The 16,691-nt window shown below is 55.8% G+C and overlaps 1 protein-coding gene across 2 annotated transcripts in view; it reads left to right on the top strand.

Annotated features, from left to right (window-relative positions):
- Window positions 1–349: 349 nt before the first annotated feature.
- The window catches only part of TBC1D7 (TBC1 domain family member 7), a 40,809-nt gene continuing 24,467 nt past the window's right edge, over window positions 350–16,691 (top strand). The window contains exons 1-3 of one of the 2 annotated variants that reach the window (XM_069730804.1): window positions 350–619; window positions 7,292–7,411; window positions 7,890–7,970. In XM_069730804.1, coding sequence (XP_069586905.1) covers window positions 7,300–7,411; window positions 7,890–7,970 — 193 coding nt within the window. In that variant the 5' untranslated portion in view covers window positions 350–619; window positions 7,292–7,299. Of the gene's footprint in view, window positions 620–4,867; window positions 4,896–7,291; window positions 7,412–7,889; window positions 7,971–16,691 lie in introns of those variants that run through there. The other variant, XM_069730805.1, reaches the window with a different exon arrangement.

Below are 16,691 nucleotides of genomic sequence, written 5' to 3'. Positions count from 1 at the left end.
TTTTCCTCAGCATGTGCACTGAGGATTTGGTTTTCCATAGGTTTACATGGTACTGTACAATGCATGGAAAACTGCTGCGGATCCGCAACGTGTGCACATACGGTCAGTGAGAGCTATTGTGTCTGTTCTCCTTACTAGCCCATCACTGGCACATGAGCGCTCTCTAGTGTTAGCAGGTAGTACTGACAGAAAATGTCGCTACGGATGAGCGCAGCGGTGACAATTATCAGTCTGCTCTTATCACAGTGTCCTCCTGGTCTCTTCTCCACTGGGCTGAGGACATTTCTAGGATCCAACCAATAGGCAGACGGTAAACCTGCACGTGTCTGCGCCGATACTGAGGAGGGGCGTGGTTTCTGGTTGGTCACGCACTAAGCCCGCCCAGCTGTCGGCCATCTCCCTGGTGACCACTGCCAATATCAGCTGCTGTCCATTCACCCAATCCCTCCCTGCTCCTCCGCAGCGTCATTCACCCCGTCCCCGCGATTTGTCCCTCCTCAGCCACCGTCTGCCATCCGGGAAGTAAACATCAGCGTGAAACGCAGGAGGAGGCGGCGGCGAATGTCTAGGGGCTGAGAACGGAGCCGTGTGCCTGTCTGCCATCTGCGGCCACAGTGCTGTGAGTGACCCATGTCTGTATACTATCAGACGAAGCAGTGCACAGCACAGCCCCCTGGTAATGTGCCCCCCAGCCACAGTCAGGCTTCTCCATAGCAGTGTACAGCACAGCCCCCCCCCCCCCTGGTAATGTGCCCCCCATCCACAGTCTGGCTTCTCCATAGCAGTGTACAGCACAGCCCCCCCCCCCCCTGGTGCCCCCCATCCACAGTCAGGCTTCTCCATAGCAGTGTACAGCACAGCCCCCCCCCCTGGTAATGTGCCCCCCCATCCACAGTCTGGCTTCTCCATAGCAGTGTACAGCACAGCCCCCCCCCCTGGTGCCCCCCATCCACAGTCAGGCTTCTCCATAGCAGTGTACAGCACAGCCCCCCCCCCCCTGGTAATGTGCCCCCCCATCCAGTCTGGCTTCTCCATAGCAGTGTACAGCACAGCCCCCCCCCCCCCCCGGTGCCCCCCATCCACAGTCTGGCTTCTCCATAGCAGTGTACAGCACAGCCCCCCCCCCCCTGGTAATGTGCCCCCCCATCCAGTCTGGCTTCTCCATAGCAGTGTACAGCACAGCCCCCCCCCCCCCCCCGGTGCCCCCCATCCACAGTCTGGCTTCTCCATAGCAGTGTACAGCACAGCCCCCCCCCCCCCCCCCCCGGTGCCCCCCATCCACAGTCAGACTTCTCCATAGCAGTGTACAGCACAGCCCCCCCCCTGGTAATGTGCCCCCCATCCACAGTCAGGCTTCTCCATAGCAGTGTACAGCACAGCCCCCCCCCTGGTAATGTGCCCCCCCATCCACAGTCTGGCTTCTCCATAGCAGTGTACAGCACAGCCCCCCCCCCCCCTGGTGCCCCCCATCCACAGTCAGGCTTCTCCATAGCAGTGTACAGCACAGCCCCCCCCCCCCTGGTAATGTGCCCCCCCATCCACAGTCTGGCTTCTCCATAGCAGTGTACAGCACAGCCCCCCCCCCTGGTGCCCCCCATCCACAGTCAGACTTCTCCATAGCAGTGTACAGCACAGCCCCCCCTGGTGCCCCCCATCCACAGTCAGGCTTCTCCATAGCAGTGTACAGCACAGCCCCCCCCCCCCCCCCCCCCGGTAATGTGCCCCCCATCCACAGTCAGGCTTCTCCATAGCAGTGTACAGCACAGCCCCCCTGGTAATGTGCTCCCCATCCACAGTCAGGCTTCTCCATAGCAGTGTACAGCACAGCCCCCCCCCCCCCCCCTGGTAATGTGCCCCCCATCCACAGTCAGGCTTCTCCATAGCAGTGTACAGCACAGCCCCCCCCCCTGGTGCCCCCCATCCACAGTCAGGCTTCTCCATAGCAGTGTACAGCACAGCCCCCCCCCCCCCCCTGGTAATGTGCCCCCCAGCCACAGTCTGGCTTCTCCATAGCAGTGTACAGCACAGCCCCCCTGGTAATGTGCTCCCCATCCACAGTCAGGCTTCTCCATAGCAGTGTACAGCACAGCCCCCCCCCCCTGGTAATGTGCCCCCCATCCACAGTCAGGCTTCTCCATAGCAGTGTACAGCACAGCCCCCCTGGTAATGTGCCCCCCAGCCACAGGCTTCTCCATAGCAGTGTACAGCACAGCCCCCCCCCCCCCCTGGTAATGTGCTCCTCATCCACAGTCAGGCTTCTCCATAGCAGTGTACAGCACAGCCCCCCCCCCCCCCCTGGTAATGTGCCCCCCATCCACAGTCAGGCTTCTCCATAGCAGTGTACAGCACAGCCCCCCTGGTAATGTGCTCCCCATCCACAGTCAGGCTTCTCCATAGCAGTGTACAGCACAGCCCCCCCCCCCTGGTAATGTGCCCCCCATCCACAGTCAGGCTTCTCCATAGCAGTGTACAGCACAGCCCCCCCCCTGGTAATGTGCCCCCCATCCACAGTCAGGCTTCTCCATAGCAGTGTACAGCACAGCCCCCCCCCCTGGTGCCCCCCATCCACAGTCAGGCTTCTCCATAGCAGTGTAAAGCACAGCCCCCCCCCCCTGGTAATGTGCCCCCCAGCCACAGTCTGGCTTCTCCATAGCAGTGTACAGCACAGCCCCCCTGGTAATGTGCTCCCCATCCACAGTCAGGCTTCTCCATAGCAGTGTACAGCACAGCCCCCCCCTGGTAATGTGCCCCCCATCCACAGTCTGGCTTCTCCATAGCAGTGTACAGCACAGCCCCCCCCCTGGTAATGTGCCCCCCATCCACAGTCAGGCTTCTCCATAGCAGTGTACAGCACAGCCCCCCTGGTAATGTGCCCCCCAGCCACAGGCTTCTCCATAGCAGTGTACAGCACAGCCCCCCCCCCCCTGGTAATGTGCTCCCCATCCACAGTCAGGCTTCTCCATGGCAGTGTACAGCACAGCCCCCCCCCCCCCTGGTAATGTGCCCCCCATCCACAGTCAGGCTTCTCCATAGCAGTGTACAGCACAGCCCCCCTGGTAATGTGCTCCCCATCCACAGTCAGGCTTCTCCATAGCAGTGTACAGCACAGCCCCCCTGGTAATGTGCCCCCCATCCACAGTCAGGCTTCTCCATAGCAGTGTACAGCACAGCCCCCCTGGTAATGTGCCCCCCAGCCACAGGCTTCTCCATAGCAGTGTACAGCACAGCCCCCCCCCCCCTGGTAATGTGCTCCCCATCCACAGTCAGGCTTCTCCATGGCAGTGTACAGCACAGCCCCCCCCCCCTGGTAATGTGCCCCCCATCCACAGTCAGGCTTCTCCATAGCAGTGTACAGCACAGCCCCCCTGGTAATGTGCTCCCCATCCACAGTCAGGCTTCTCCATAGCAGTGTACAGCACAGCCCCCCTGGTAATGTGCCCCCCAGCCACAGTCTGGCTTCTCCATAGCAGTGTACAGCACAGCCCCCCTGGTAATGTGCTCCCCATCCACAGTCAGGCTTCTCCATAGCAGTGTACAGCACAGCCCCCCCCTGGTAATGTGCCCCCCATCCACAGTCTGGCTTCTCCATAGCAGTGTACAGCACAGCCCCCCCCCCCTGGTAATGTGCCCCCATCCACAGTCAGGCTTCTCCATAGCAGTGTACAGCACAGCCCCCCTGGTAATGTGCCCCCCAGCCACAGGCTTCTCCATAGCAGTGGACAGCACAGCCCCCCCCCCCGGGTAATGTGCCCCCCATCCACAGTCTGGCTTCTCCATAGCAGTGGACAGCACAGCCCCCCCCCCCCCCCTGGTAATGTGCCCCCCATCCACAGTCAGGCTTCTCCATAGCAGTGTACAGCACAGCCCCCCCCCTGGTAATGTGCCCCCCCATCCACAGTCTGGCTTCTCCATAGCAGTGTACAGCACATCCCCCCCCTGGTAATGTGCCCCCCAGCCACAGTCAGGCTTCTCCATAGCAGTGTACAGCACAGCCCCCCCCCTGGTAATGTGCCCCCAGCCACAGGCTTCTCCATAGCAGTGTACAGCACAGCCCCCCTGGTAATGTGCCCCCCAGCCACAGTCAGGCTTCTCCATAGCAGTGTACAGCACATCCCCCCCCTGGTAATGTGCCCCCCATCCACAGTCAGGCTTCTCCATAGCAGTGTACAGCACAGCCCCCCTGGTAATGTGCCCCCAGCCACAGGCTTCTCCATAGCAGTGTACAGCACAGCCCCCCTGGTACTGTGCCCACAGCCACAGGCTTCTCCATAGCAGTGTACAGCACAGCCCCCCTGGTAATGTGCCCCCCAGCCACAGGCTTCCCCATAGCAGTGTACAGCACAGCCCCCCTGGTAATGTGCCCACAGCCACAGGCTTCTCCATAGCAGTGTACAGCACATCCCCCCCTGGTAATGTGCCCCCCATCCACAGTCAGGCTTCTCCATAGCAGTGTACAGCACATCCCCCCCCCTGGTAATGTGCCCCCCAGCCACAGTCAGGCTTCTCCATAGCAGTGTACAGCACAGCCCCCCCTGGTAATGTGCCCCCCAGCCACAGTCAGGCTTCTCCATAGCAGTGTACAGCACAGCCCCCCCCTGGTAATGTGCCCCCAGCCACAGGCTTCTCCATAGCAGTGTACAGCACAGCCCCCCTGGTAATGTGCCCCCCAGCCACAGTCAGGCTTCTCCATAGCAGTGTACAGCACAGCCCCCCCTGGTAATGTGCCCCCCATCCACAGTCTGGCTTCTTCATAGCAGTGTACAGCACAGCCCCCCTGGTAATATGCCCCCCAGCCACAGTCAGGCTTCTCCATGGCAGTGTACAGCACAGCCCCCCCTGGTAATGTGCCCCCAGCCACAGGCTTCTCCGTAGCAGTGTACAGCACAGCCCCCCTGGTAATGTGCCCCCCAGCCACAGTCAGGCTTCTCCATAGCAGTGTACAGCACAGCCCCCCCTGGTAATGTGCCCCCCAGCCACAGTCAGGCTTCTCCATAGCAGTGTACAGCACAGCCCCCCCCTGGTAATGTGCCCCCCATCCACAGTCAGGCTTCTCCATAGCAGTGTACAGCACATCCCCCCCCCCTGGTAATGTGCCCCCCAGCCACAGTCAGGCTTCTCCATAGCAGTGTACAGCACAGCCCCCCCCTGGTAATGTGCCCCCCAGCCACAGTCAGGCTTCTCCATAGCAGTGTACAGCACAGCCCCCCCCTGGTAATGTGCCCCCAGCCACAGGCTTCTCCATAGCAGTGTACAGCACAGCCCCCCTGGTAATGTGCCCCCCAGCCACAGTCAGGCTTCTCCATAGCACTGTACAGCACAGCCCCCCCTGGTAATGTGCCCCCCATCCACAGTCTGGCTTCTCCATAGCAGTGTACAGCACAGCCCCCCTGGTAATATGCCCCCCAGCCACAGTCAGGCTTCTCCATGGCAGTGTACAGCACAGCCCCCCCTGGTAATGTGCCCCCAGCCACAGGCTTCTCCATAGCAGTGTACAGCACAGCCCCCCTGGTAATGTGCCCCCCAGCCACAGTCAGGCTTCTCCATAGCAGTGTACAGCACAGCCCCCCCTGGTAATGTGCCCCCCAGCCACAGTCAGGCTTCTCCATAGCAGTGTACAGCACAGCCCCCCCCTGGTAATGTGCCCCCCATCCACAGTCTGGCTTCTCCATAGCAGTGTACAGCACAGCCCCCCCTGGTAATGTGCCCCCCAGCCACAGTCAGGCTTCTCCATAGCAGTGTACAGCACAGCCCCCCCCTGGTAATGTGCCCCCCATCCACAGTCTGGCTTCTCCATAGCAGTGTACAGCACAGCCCCCCCCCCTGGTAATGTGCCCCCCAGCCACAGTCAGGCTTCTCCATAGCAGTGTACAGCACAGCCCCCCTGGTAATGTGCCCCCCAGCCACAGTCAGGCTTCTCCATAGCAGTGTACAGCACAGCCCCCCCCTGGTAATGTGCCCCCCATCCACAGTCTGGCTTCTCCATAGCAGTGTACAGCACAGCCCCCCCTGGTAATGTGCCCCCCAGCCACAGTCAGGCTTCTCCATAGCAGTGTACAGCACAGCCCCCCCCTGGTAATGTGCCCCCCATCCACAGTCTGGCTTCTCCATAGCAGTGTACAGCACAGCCCCCCTGGTAATGTGCCCCCCAGCCACAGTCAGGCTTCTCCATAGCAGTGTACAGCACAGCCCCCCTGGTTATGTGCCCCCCAGCCACAGTCAGGCTTCTCCATAGCAATGGACAGCACCCCCCCCCCCCCCCCCGGTAATGTGCCCCCCCCAGCCACAGTCAGGCTTCTCCATAGCAGTGGACAGCACAGTCCCCCCCCCCCCCCCGGTAATATGCCCCCCAGCCACAGTAAGGCTACTTCATAGCAGTGGACAGCACAGGCTCCCCACCATTATGCACCAGCCATAGTCAGGCTGCTATTATACAGTGTCGCTAACCCTAGACATTTCCAGTAATAGGGTGCCAGCTAAAGGTGCCATCCCCGTACCGTCCCCCGTACCAAGGGTGCCATCCCCGTACCGTCCCCCGTACCAAGGGTGCCATCCCCGTACCGTCCCCCGTACCAAGGGTGCCATCCCCGTACCGTCCCCCGTACCAAGGGTGCCATGCCCGTACCGTCCCCCGTACCAAGGGTGCCATCCCCGTACCGTCCCCCGTACTAAGGGTGCCATCCCCGTACCGTCCCCCGTACTAAGGGTGCCATCCCCGTACCGTCCCCCGTACTAAGGGTGCCATCCCCTTACCGTCCCCCGTACTAAGGGTGCTATCCTCGTACTGTCCCCTGTACCAAGGGTGCTATCTTCGTACTGTCCCCGGTACCAAGGGTGCCGTCCCCCGTACCAAGGATGCCATATCCGTACCGTCCCCCGTAACAAGGGTGCTATCGCCATACCGTCCCCTGTAACATGGGTGCTATCCTCGTACCAAGGATGCCATCTCCGTACCGTCCCCCGTAACAAGGGGGCTATCGCCGTACCGTCCCCTGTAACATGGGTGCCAGCCCTGGGCAATTTTTCCCCATAATAACTTTTTCAATATTTCCTGTATTGTAATAGAATATGTAATCTAATGTTGGGGCTGCAGCTATCATTAAGGGGCATAAACTGTCCATACAGAATGGACCATGTGGCATGGTGTAAGGGTAGCCCTCTGACCGTACCCGTCTCTGAGTACTGCCCATAGTTCCAGGTCTTGAAGCCTTCATCCCAGTGCTGGCACCAGAGTCGCCTCTGTGTGGGCTGTAACATTTTCCCTGGTAATCTCATGTATTATTTCCTTCTCTAGCATGAAACATGGCCGAAGACACTCAGAGAAATTTCCGCTCTGTGTATTATGAAAAAGTTGGATTTCGTGGTGTGGAGGAGAAGAAATCCTTGGAGATCTTGTTGAAGGATGACCGCTGGGGTAAGGAGCTGGCGTTCCAGAATAAGGACAGATAAAGACCAAAATGGTTTCTGGGGTGTCAGATAATCCTTACTATCCTCACGTGGAAGTAGGCAAAAAGGCTTCTGTCACCGGTTCCATGCGTGGTGTATAGGGCTGAGCGAATGGCTTTGGATAACTCCTTATCTACACGGATACCTGGAGCGCTCCCGATAATCGGCTGCATGTGTCACGGCTGTGTGACCGTCACAACACACAGACTCTCCATACATGTGACAGTGAACCAGCCGCGACACCTGCAGCTGCGGCACCGGACAGCTGATCAGCCGGCGCGCTCCAGGTATCCGGGTTCCCGATGCAGCTATTCACATAATGAGCTATCCAAAGCTAGTCATCCCTAGTGGTGTAGTAAATACCCAGAAGTGTGAGATAAAATACATCTGAGCAGTGGGGTGACACTTGTTGTTTGTTTTTTTTTAACCTCTTCCTCTCTCCACAGATATTGAGAAACTTTGCACCTTCTGTCAGAGGTTCCCCCTCCCATCCATGTACCGAATACTTGTATGGAAAGTGCTTCTTGGTAATCAGTCTCCAAATGAATAAGAACGTTTTGTTATCCACATTGATGTTGCGATCTGTGTGATGCTGAGTATTTCTGGGGTTAAAAGATTATTCCCATCTCAGCCTGCGACGGGATCTTCGTGGCTGAGACACGAGTAACTCCGTCCACTGGAGATGAAGCTGCAGAATCGCATGAGGGCCGCTGAGCCATGCTGGTTCTGTGGCTCCCATAGGAATGAATGGGTGTTGGCACTGCACACTACGCTTTTTCCATGACTCCCATTTGTCTGTATGGAACCAGCATGGCTTAGCGGTCCTCGGCGGACTCTGTAGTATCACCTTCAGTGCTTGGAGTTACCATGAAAGGCTGAGATGGGAATGACCCTCTTAAAGGGACACTGTCACCTGAATTTGGAGGGAACACTCTTCAGCCATGGAGGCGGGGTTTTTGGGTGTTTGATTCACCCTTTCCTTACCCGCTGGCTGCATGCTGGCTGCAATATTGGATTGAAGTTCATTCTCTCCATAGTACACACCTGCGCTGTGCAAGATTGCCTTGTGCAGGCGCGTACTACGGAGGACAGAGAATGAACTTCAATCCAATATTGCAGCCAGCGGGTAAGGAAAGGGTGAATCAAACACCCAAAAACCCCGCCTCTATGGCTGAAGATTGCTCCCTCCAAATTCAGGTGACAGTGTCCCTTTAATGCACTACTATGAGTTACTGGCACATGCCTTGTTTTCTATCTTCTTTATAGAGCCGTCTTAATAGCTATTGTGGCTGGACATGGACCTCACAAGCTCTCCTCAATTAACCCTGCACACTCACTCTCCTCCATTGTCAGGTTGCTTATCTTGCCTAAAACATTAAAATCTACTTTGTTCCAGGGAAAGGGCAGGGTCCACGGCAGTGACCGCAGCCTTTGCCCCCTGATGACGCTTTGAGTATCCCAGCATGCACTGGGGATTCTGAAACGAAGCGTAATCAAAAAAATGAAGTCGTAAAATTAAAAAAAAAATAAAAAAAAAAGCTGTTTAGTGTAGTTAGGGAAGGCTAGGGAATTTTTAATCCAAATATATTAGAAAATAGTTTAGTTTATGGCATTAACCCCTTTGTGCCATCGGACGGATTAGTATGTCCAATGGCAGAACCCCTTATTTGATGCAGGCTCCGGGGGTGAGCCCGCATCAAAGCCCAGGACATATCAGCTGTTTTGAACAGCTGACCTGTGCCCGCAATATGCGCGGGTGGAATTGCGTTCCGCCTGCACCTATTAACTAGTTAAATGCCGCTGTCAAACTTTGACAGCGGCAATTAACTAGCGCTTCCGGCCATTTGGCCGGAAATTCGCGCATCACTGACCCCCGTCACGTGATCGGGGGGTCAGCGGTGCGCCAGCATGACAACCAGAGGTCTAATGAAGACCTCTATGGTTGTTAATGCCAGATTGCTGTGAGCGCCACCTTGTGGTCGGCGCTCATAACAATGCTGTAAGGCTACGTTCACGTTTGCGTTCTGCCGGGCTGCGTCGGGCGCAGCCGCGGCGACGCATGCGTCATGCGCCCCTATATTTAACATAAGTGGCGCATGAACATGTGTTGCATTGCGTTTTGTGACGCATGCGTCTTTTCTTTATCGCCTCTCATTGGGGGACACAGGAACCATGGGTGTATGCTGCTGCCACTAGGAGGCTGACACTATGCAAATAAAAAAGTTAGCTCCTCCTCTGCAGTATACACCCCACCGACTGGCATTATACTCTTCAGTTTAGCTTAGTGTCAGTAGGAGGTGGACACGGGTCTTTCATTAGACCCTTATCTACCTCAATGTGCGTCGTTTCTTTTCAGGTTTTTCCGGAGGGATACAGGGTGAGCAGTCACACCTGTACTCCCACAATGCGGACTATGAGTACGGCGTGTACTGCCACCCCGTATCCTCATAGATCCCTCACCAGGACCAAGATCCTAGCACACCAGCGTGCTTAGAAGTTCGGTCCTGGCTCCGTCCCCCACCCACTCGCCCACCAGAGCCTGTCGGTTGCGGAGACGAGGACGTCCATCAGCTCCCTGGACGTCTCATTTTTTCCAGGTTAGTACCGGCGTGGGATGTCTAAGGTGAGTATTTTTTATTTATTATTTTTTTCTGCGGCCCTGTATCCTCAAAAAGGGGGTGCCTGTTAAGGGGTTCATTATGTGGGTCACATTTGTTCCCAGCCGCCGCGCCTATTCGGCTGCGGCCGCCCTCTCTCCTAGTTCCGGCGCGGCTGCCTTTTCGGACTACCGCGCCGCTTCCTATCTGTCACTGCGCTGTGCTCTCAGCGGCCTCCTTAAAAGCGCGGCCGTGCCACACCGCTTCGGGCCCCTGCGGCTTCCCTGCTCCGGCGCTGTAAGCGTCCGTTCCTTTCCTCTGAGCGCGGCGGCTTTGCCAGCCGCCACATCGCTTTGGCCCCCGGCGTTCTCCCTGCTCCTACAGCGGCCATTCTTTTTCATCAGCGCGGGGGCTCTGACAGCCACCGCATTTCTCCACCACTACTATCCGGCCACGGTAAGCGGCCGTTCCTTCTCCCTCAGCGTGGCGGCCTGCCAGGTCGCCACACTGCTTGGGCATGCGGCCGCTGTTAACGGTCGCTCACCTGCCGCATCGCTTCCTCCATGCGGCGCACTGTGCCTACGCCGTGGCCCTTCTCCGCCGGTCTCCTATTCCTAATTTAGGCCCCGGCTTCTGCCCGGGCCTACTTCCGGTGGCGGGCTCCGCCCCCTTCCCTCTTTCATCGGGCGGGCTTTTCTCCCGCCCGACAATTGCACTGAGGCACCGCCTCTTTTCCCTGCCCACCAGCGCCATCTTGGGACTCCCTAGCCACGAGCCCTCTCCTCCACACAGGATACAAGACAGTCGCAGATCGGCAAAATTGCGCCAGGAGGCCATTCCACCCTCCTGCCTAAGGGTCCACTTCTCGCCAGAGGTCCATGCATCAAGCTGGTCAGCTTCACTCCGCAATCCGTCTGCCGTGAGTAGTTCTGCAATTGCAGATTGACACTCCCCTCTGTCTAACCCTCTTGCATTTTCTTCACGGACCTCTCTAAAATGGCTAACTCTAAAGGGGGCCGCTCTCTTCCTCCTACTTCATCCTCTTCTGCCTCTCCGCTCTGTCAGGCCTGCAGCAACCCGATTGTTCCCACCGCCCAGGATCCTCCGGCCGGTCCGCCTGAGAGTGATACCCCCATCCCAGGCTGGGTTTTCTCTCTGTCTCAATCGGTGGCCGATCTAATGCGGGTGTCTCAAAACCTCCGCAGCCCCCACAGTGGCCAGCGGGTTGCAGGAGCCTCCGCCCGAGCCCTCCTTGATAAGCCGCAAAAGGTCCAGACAGGAACATCGGTCTGAGTCCTCTTCTCGCTCCATCTCGCCACACGGTCCTCCTCTGCGGTCGGCGTCCTCCCGATCCTTCTCCCCTGAATCAGGCGAGGCGTTATCTGATGAGCCCTCGGAGGACATTTCGGAGCTGGATTCTAACCAAATCGCCACCATGAGGGATATGGTCCAGAATCTCATTGGAGCTATAAACCAAACCTGTGGCATTATGGATCCCTCTACGGAACCCGCAGATCAGGCGGTTTCGTTTAGACGGGCTATACCACCTAAGTTTTTCTCCAGAACTTACTGCCAATTGGACGGTCTCCCCCTCGGTGGATCCCCGTTTCCAGGCTCTCCACCAACACGGTGCTTCCACTGTCCGGCGGAGCAGCCCTGAAGGACTTTAACGATAGTTATAGAGTCCTTTGCGAAGTCAGCCTTTGAGGCAGCTGCAGCCGCTTCAAATGCCCAGTTTTTGCTTCCACCTGGGTTTCGAAATCCCTTTCCAAATGGGCCAAAGAGCTCCGTCGAGATATCCTGGACAGAGCGCCTCCTGAGCAACTGGCGGAGTTTGCCATCCAGATTTCCCAAGCGAGTGAATACCTGGTCTCCGTCTCTCTGGATGCCGCGTCTTGTGCGGCTCAGGCGTCCAGCAATGCCGTTACCATCCGCCGGACCGTTTGGCTCAAGGCCTGGGGGGCAGACTTATGTTCCAAAAAGTCCCGCACCAGTCTCTCCTTTCAGGGCTCACATCTCTTTGGTTCCAAGCTGGACCAAATCATTAAGGACGCCACCGGGGGTACAAGTCCCCTCTCCCCCAGGCTAATCCTCGTCGCCCTCCTCCTAGACGGCAGTTTTGGTCTTTTCGGCCTTTTTAATCGCCTTACGGCACCAACCTCCTTTTCTCAGCAGCACCAGAGTCCACAGGCACGTCAAGAGAAGAAAGCGGTGCCCTTTAGGCCCACTCCGTCCTGGCGTCCTCGCTACTCCCCGGGTAGATCCTCCAGGCCAGGACTGGAAGATCCACCTCAGCATGACTCTGACAAGACTCCAACCCACCTCCCAGGTTGGGTGGCCGTCTTCTCTTTTTCAGGGACGTCTGCACCTCCGCAGTAGAGGATGCATGGGTCAGGGAAGTTGTATCCTCGGGATACAAGATAGAGTTCGTTTTCACGACCCCGGGATCGTTTCTTCGAATCCCGACCTCCCAGAGATCCCGCTCTAGTTCCGGGTTTCCTCGCAGCCATCGCTTCTCTTCTCAAAGCCGGGGAAATCGTTCCCGTCCCAGGAAAGGAACGGTTCACAGGTTTCTACTTGAACCTTTTTGTGGTACCAAAAAAAAAAAAAAAAAAAAAAAAAAGACGGCAAGGTTCGCCCCATTCTGGACCTCAGATTACTGAACAGGAGAGTTCGTCTGAGACACTTCGGGATGGAATCCCTTCGTTCAATAATTGCTCCCATGCAGGCTCAAGAATTTCTGTGTTCCATAGATATTCAGGACGCCTACCTCCATGTCCCGATATTTCCTGGACGTCACCGATTCCTGCGCTTTGCGGTGCTCCCGGTACATTTTCAATCCGTTGCCCTGCCGTTCGGTCCCACAACCGCTCCAAGGGTATTCACGAAGATCATGGCGGCGCTGTTGGCCATCTTCAGAGTCAGAGGCCTGGTCCTTTTTCCATTCCTCGACGACATCCTCATCAAGGCTCTGCCCTTTTCTCAGGCTCACGAAAGTCTGTCCGTCGTTCTCGACACCCTAGCCGTTTCGGGTGGCTGGTCAACCGGAAGAAGTCCTGCCTTATTCCTTCTCAGCGCATCATTTTTCTGGGCATGCTCTTCGACATTTGTTAGACCAAAGTCTTCCTTCCCAAAGACAAGAGATCCTCTCTATGTCGGGACATACGCTTGCTCCAGGGTCCTCGGCCTCCCTCCCTCCGATCGGCCATGAAGGTTCTGGGGAGGATGGTATCATCATTGGAAGCGATTCCCTTCGCCCAATTTCATTCGCGACCCTCTCAGCATGCCATTCTGTCTCAGTGTGACAGGTCTGTCTTCGCCCTGGTCCGTCCGATCCGACTCTTCTCGGGTCAAACGGTCTCTCAACTGGTGGCTGATGTCACCTCTCATCTCCCAGGGCAGGTCCTTCTTTCCAGTTCCTGGGAAGTGGTGACGATGGACGCCAGCCTCCTCGGCTGGGGTGCGGTTTTTCGCCACCGCACGGTTCAGGGCCGTTGGTCGGCGCAGGGGTCGTCTCTGCCGATCAATGTCCTCGAGATTCGGGCCACCTTTTTCTGTCCCTCCACCACTGGGAAAGGATTCTCAGGGGGTCTGCCTATCCGGATCCAGACTGACAACGCCACCGCTGTGGCATATGTCAACCATCAAGGGGGGGACTCTGTGCTCCTTGGCCCTTGCTGAGGTATCCGAGATCCTGCTTTGGGCAGAGACGACGGCTCCGGTGTTATCCACGGGGCATATCCCCGGCGTGGACAATTGGGCCGCCGACTTCCTCAGCCGCGAGGGCCTCGCGGCAGGGGAATGGTCTTTGCATCCGGAGGTCTTCCATCAAGATTTTTTCTTCGATGGGGGACTCCGGACGTGGATCTCTCGGCGTCTTGAATGAACAGGAAGATTCTGCAGTTCATCTCCAGGTCTCGTGATCCTCTTGCAGTGGGCGTCAATGCTCTGGCCATTCCTGGGTCACAGTTCGTGCTGCCCTACCTGTTCCCACCCCTTCCATTACTTCCCAAACTGTTGAAAAAGATCAAAGTGGAAAAGGTGCCGGTCATTCTGATCGCCCCGGATTGGTCCAGGAGAGCTTGGTTTGCGGAGCTCGTCAATCTTCTTGCGGACGCTCCCTGGCGCCTTCCAACAGGCACGATGTGCTGTCTCAGGGTCCGATCTGCCACCCGAATTCTCGGTCGCTCAGTTTGACGGCGTGGCTGTTGAGACCGCAGTTCTAAGAGCGTCCGGCCTTTTGGACCGGGTGATTCACACCGTGATTCAGGCTCGGAAGCTTTCATCTTCCAGGATCTACTATCGTACCTGGAAGGCTTACCTTCGTTGGTGCTAGTCCAACTGCTTTTCACCTATGTCCTTTTCCCTGCCTTCCATTTTGGCCTTCCTTCAGGCAGGACTGGATTCGGGCCTGGCTCTTAGTTCCCGGAAGGGCCAGGTCTCTGCGTCTTCCATCCTCTTTCAGAAGACTGTAGCTTTTCGGCCACAGGTTAAGACCTTCCTTCAAGGAGTAGCCCACGCTGTCCCTCCGTACAGGGCCCCCGTGGTTTCATGGGATTTAAACCTGGTTCTGGACGTTCTGAGGGTTTCCCCCTTTGAGCCTCTCAAGGAGTTTCCCCTGTCGGTTCTATCTTTGAGGGTGGCCTTTCTTGTGGCCATCACCTTTATCTGCCGCTTTTCCGAGTTGGCGGCCCTGTCCTGCTGACCTCCGTACTTGGACATTCACCAGGACAAGGCGGTCTTCATGCCTCCGCCTTCCTGCCTTCCTAAGGTGGTTTTCCACCTCAACGAGGTCATCGTTCTACCTTCCTTTTGTCCAGCTCCGGCTCATCCCCTGGAGTGATCGTTGAACAGGCTGGACCTCGTCAGGGCAGAGAGGATCTACTGGGATAGAACGTCCACTTTCCAGAAGACGGATTCCTTTTTCGTCATTCCTGATGGCACGCGCAGAGGCCAGCCGACTTCTAAAGCGACTATTGCTCGCTGGATCAGAATGGCAATTTTTGGAGGCTTACCGGGTCAAGAACAGAGTGCCCCCTCCTGGGATTAAGGCTCACTCTACCCGGGCAGTGGGCGCCTCCTGGGCGGTGCAGCACAGGGCTTCCGCCTAACAGCTTTGCAAAGCGGCAACTTGGTCTTCCATCCACACGTTCGCCAAATTTTACAAGGTCCATACCTACGCTTCTGCGGACGCCAGCCTAGGCAGAAGGATCTTGCAGGCGGCAGTGGTGAGTCCCCTGACCTGATGGAAGTCTGTTTTTCCCGCCCTAGGGACTGCTTTGGGACGTCCCATGGTTCCTGTGTCCCCCAATGAGAGGCGATAAAGAAAACAGGATTTTTGGTTGCTTACCGTAAAATCTGTTTCTTGAAGCCTCCATTGGGGGACACAGCTCCCTCCCAATTCTTCTGTTCTATGACTGTTCTCACGTTTACAGTTCTCAAGTTTGTGGTTATGGTTTTCAACCTTGCTACTTATCTCCTACTGCTTTCTCACTAACTGAAGAGTATAATGCCAGTCGGTGGGGTGTATACTGCAGAGGAGGAGCTAACTTTTTTATTTGCATAGTGTCAGCCTCCTAGTGGCAGCAGCATACACCCATGGTTCCTGTGTCCCCCAATGGAGGCTTCAAGAAACAGATTTTACGGTAAGCAAGCAAAAATCCTGTTTTTTGGCGTACGCGTCAGAGCGCAGAGGATGCAGCAAGTTGCATTTTTTTTTTTGCGTCCAAAATCATGCCAAAAAAGGACGCATGCGTTTTGCATGCATTTTGGTTTGCGTTATGCGTTGCGTCGCCGACGCAGCACCGCACAACGCAAATGTGAACGTAGCCTAATTCAGCTACATAGGAGTGATCTGAGCATTGCTCCTATGTAGCAAAGCCGATAAGGCTATGCCAGCTTCTAGCCTCCCATGGAAGCTATTGAAGCATGGCAAAAATTTTTAAAAAATGTTTTAAACTTTTATATATATATATTTTTTCATATTTTTTTAAATAACCCCCTTTTTGCCCCATTCAAAATAAAACAATAAAAAAAAAATCAAACCTACACATATTTGGCATCGTCGCATTTAGAATTGCCCAATCTATCAATAAAAAAAGGATTAACCAGATCACTAAACCGCGTAGCGAGAAAAAAAAGAGTCAAAACACCGGAATTACCGTAAATTTTTTTGGGTTGTCGCAACATTGGATTAAAAATGCAATAATGGGCGATCAAAAGATCGTTTCTGCACCAAAATGGTGTAATTAAAAACGACAGCTCAGCACACAAAAAATAAGCCCTCACCCAACCCGAGATCACGAAAAATGGAGACGCTATGGGTATCGAAAAATTGCGCAAATTTTTTTTATTTATTTAAAAAAAATAAGCCCTCACTTGGCCATATTGACGGGAAAATAAAAAAGCTATGGCTCTGGGAAGGAGGGGAGTGATAAACAAAAACTGAAAAAAGCTCCGGTCATTTAAAGTGTTAAATAGAGATTTAGGGTGAAAATTACTTTGTATGTTGGACCACCCCTTTAAGGCTATGCTTGTTTTACATTTTGCAAATGCTTTCGGAAGCGCCTTCTCATAAAAATGTATAAAATGCCTGATCTGATGAGGCATGTTTGGGTATTTTACCTTGTGACGTGTCGCAGTGCCCGATCC

The sequence above is a fragment of the Ranitomeya imitator genome, chromosome 6 (genome assembly GCF_032444005.1).
Source record: "Ranitomeya imitator isolate aRanImi1 chromosome 6, aRanImi1.pri, whole genome shotgun sequence".
Taxonomy (NCBI): domain Eukaryota; kingdom Metazoa; phylum Chordata; class Amphibia; order Anura; family Dendrobatidae; genus Ranitomeya; species Ranitomeya imitator.
The sequence above is the reverse complement of the archived record's forward strand: the minus strand, read 5'-3'. Positions and strand labels throughout refer to the sequence as shown.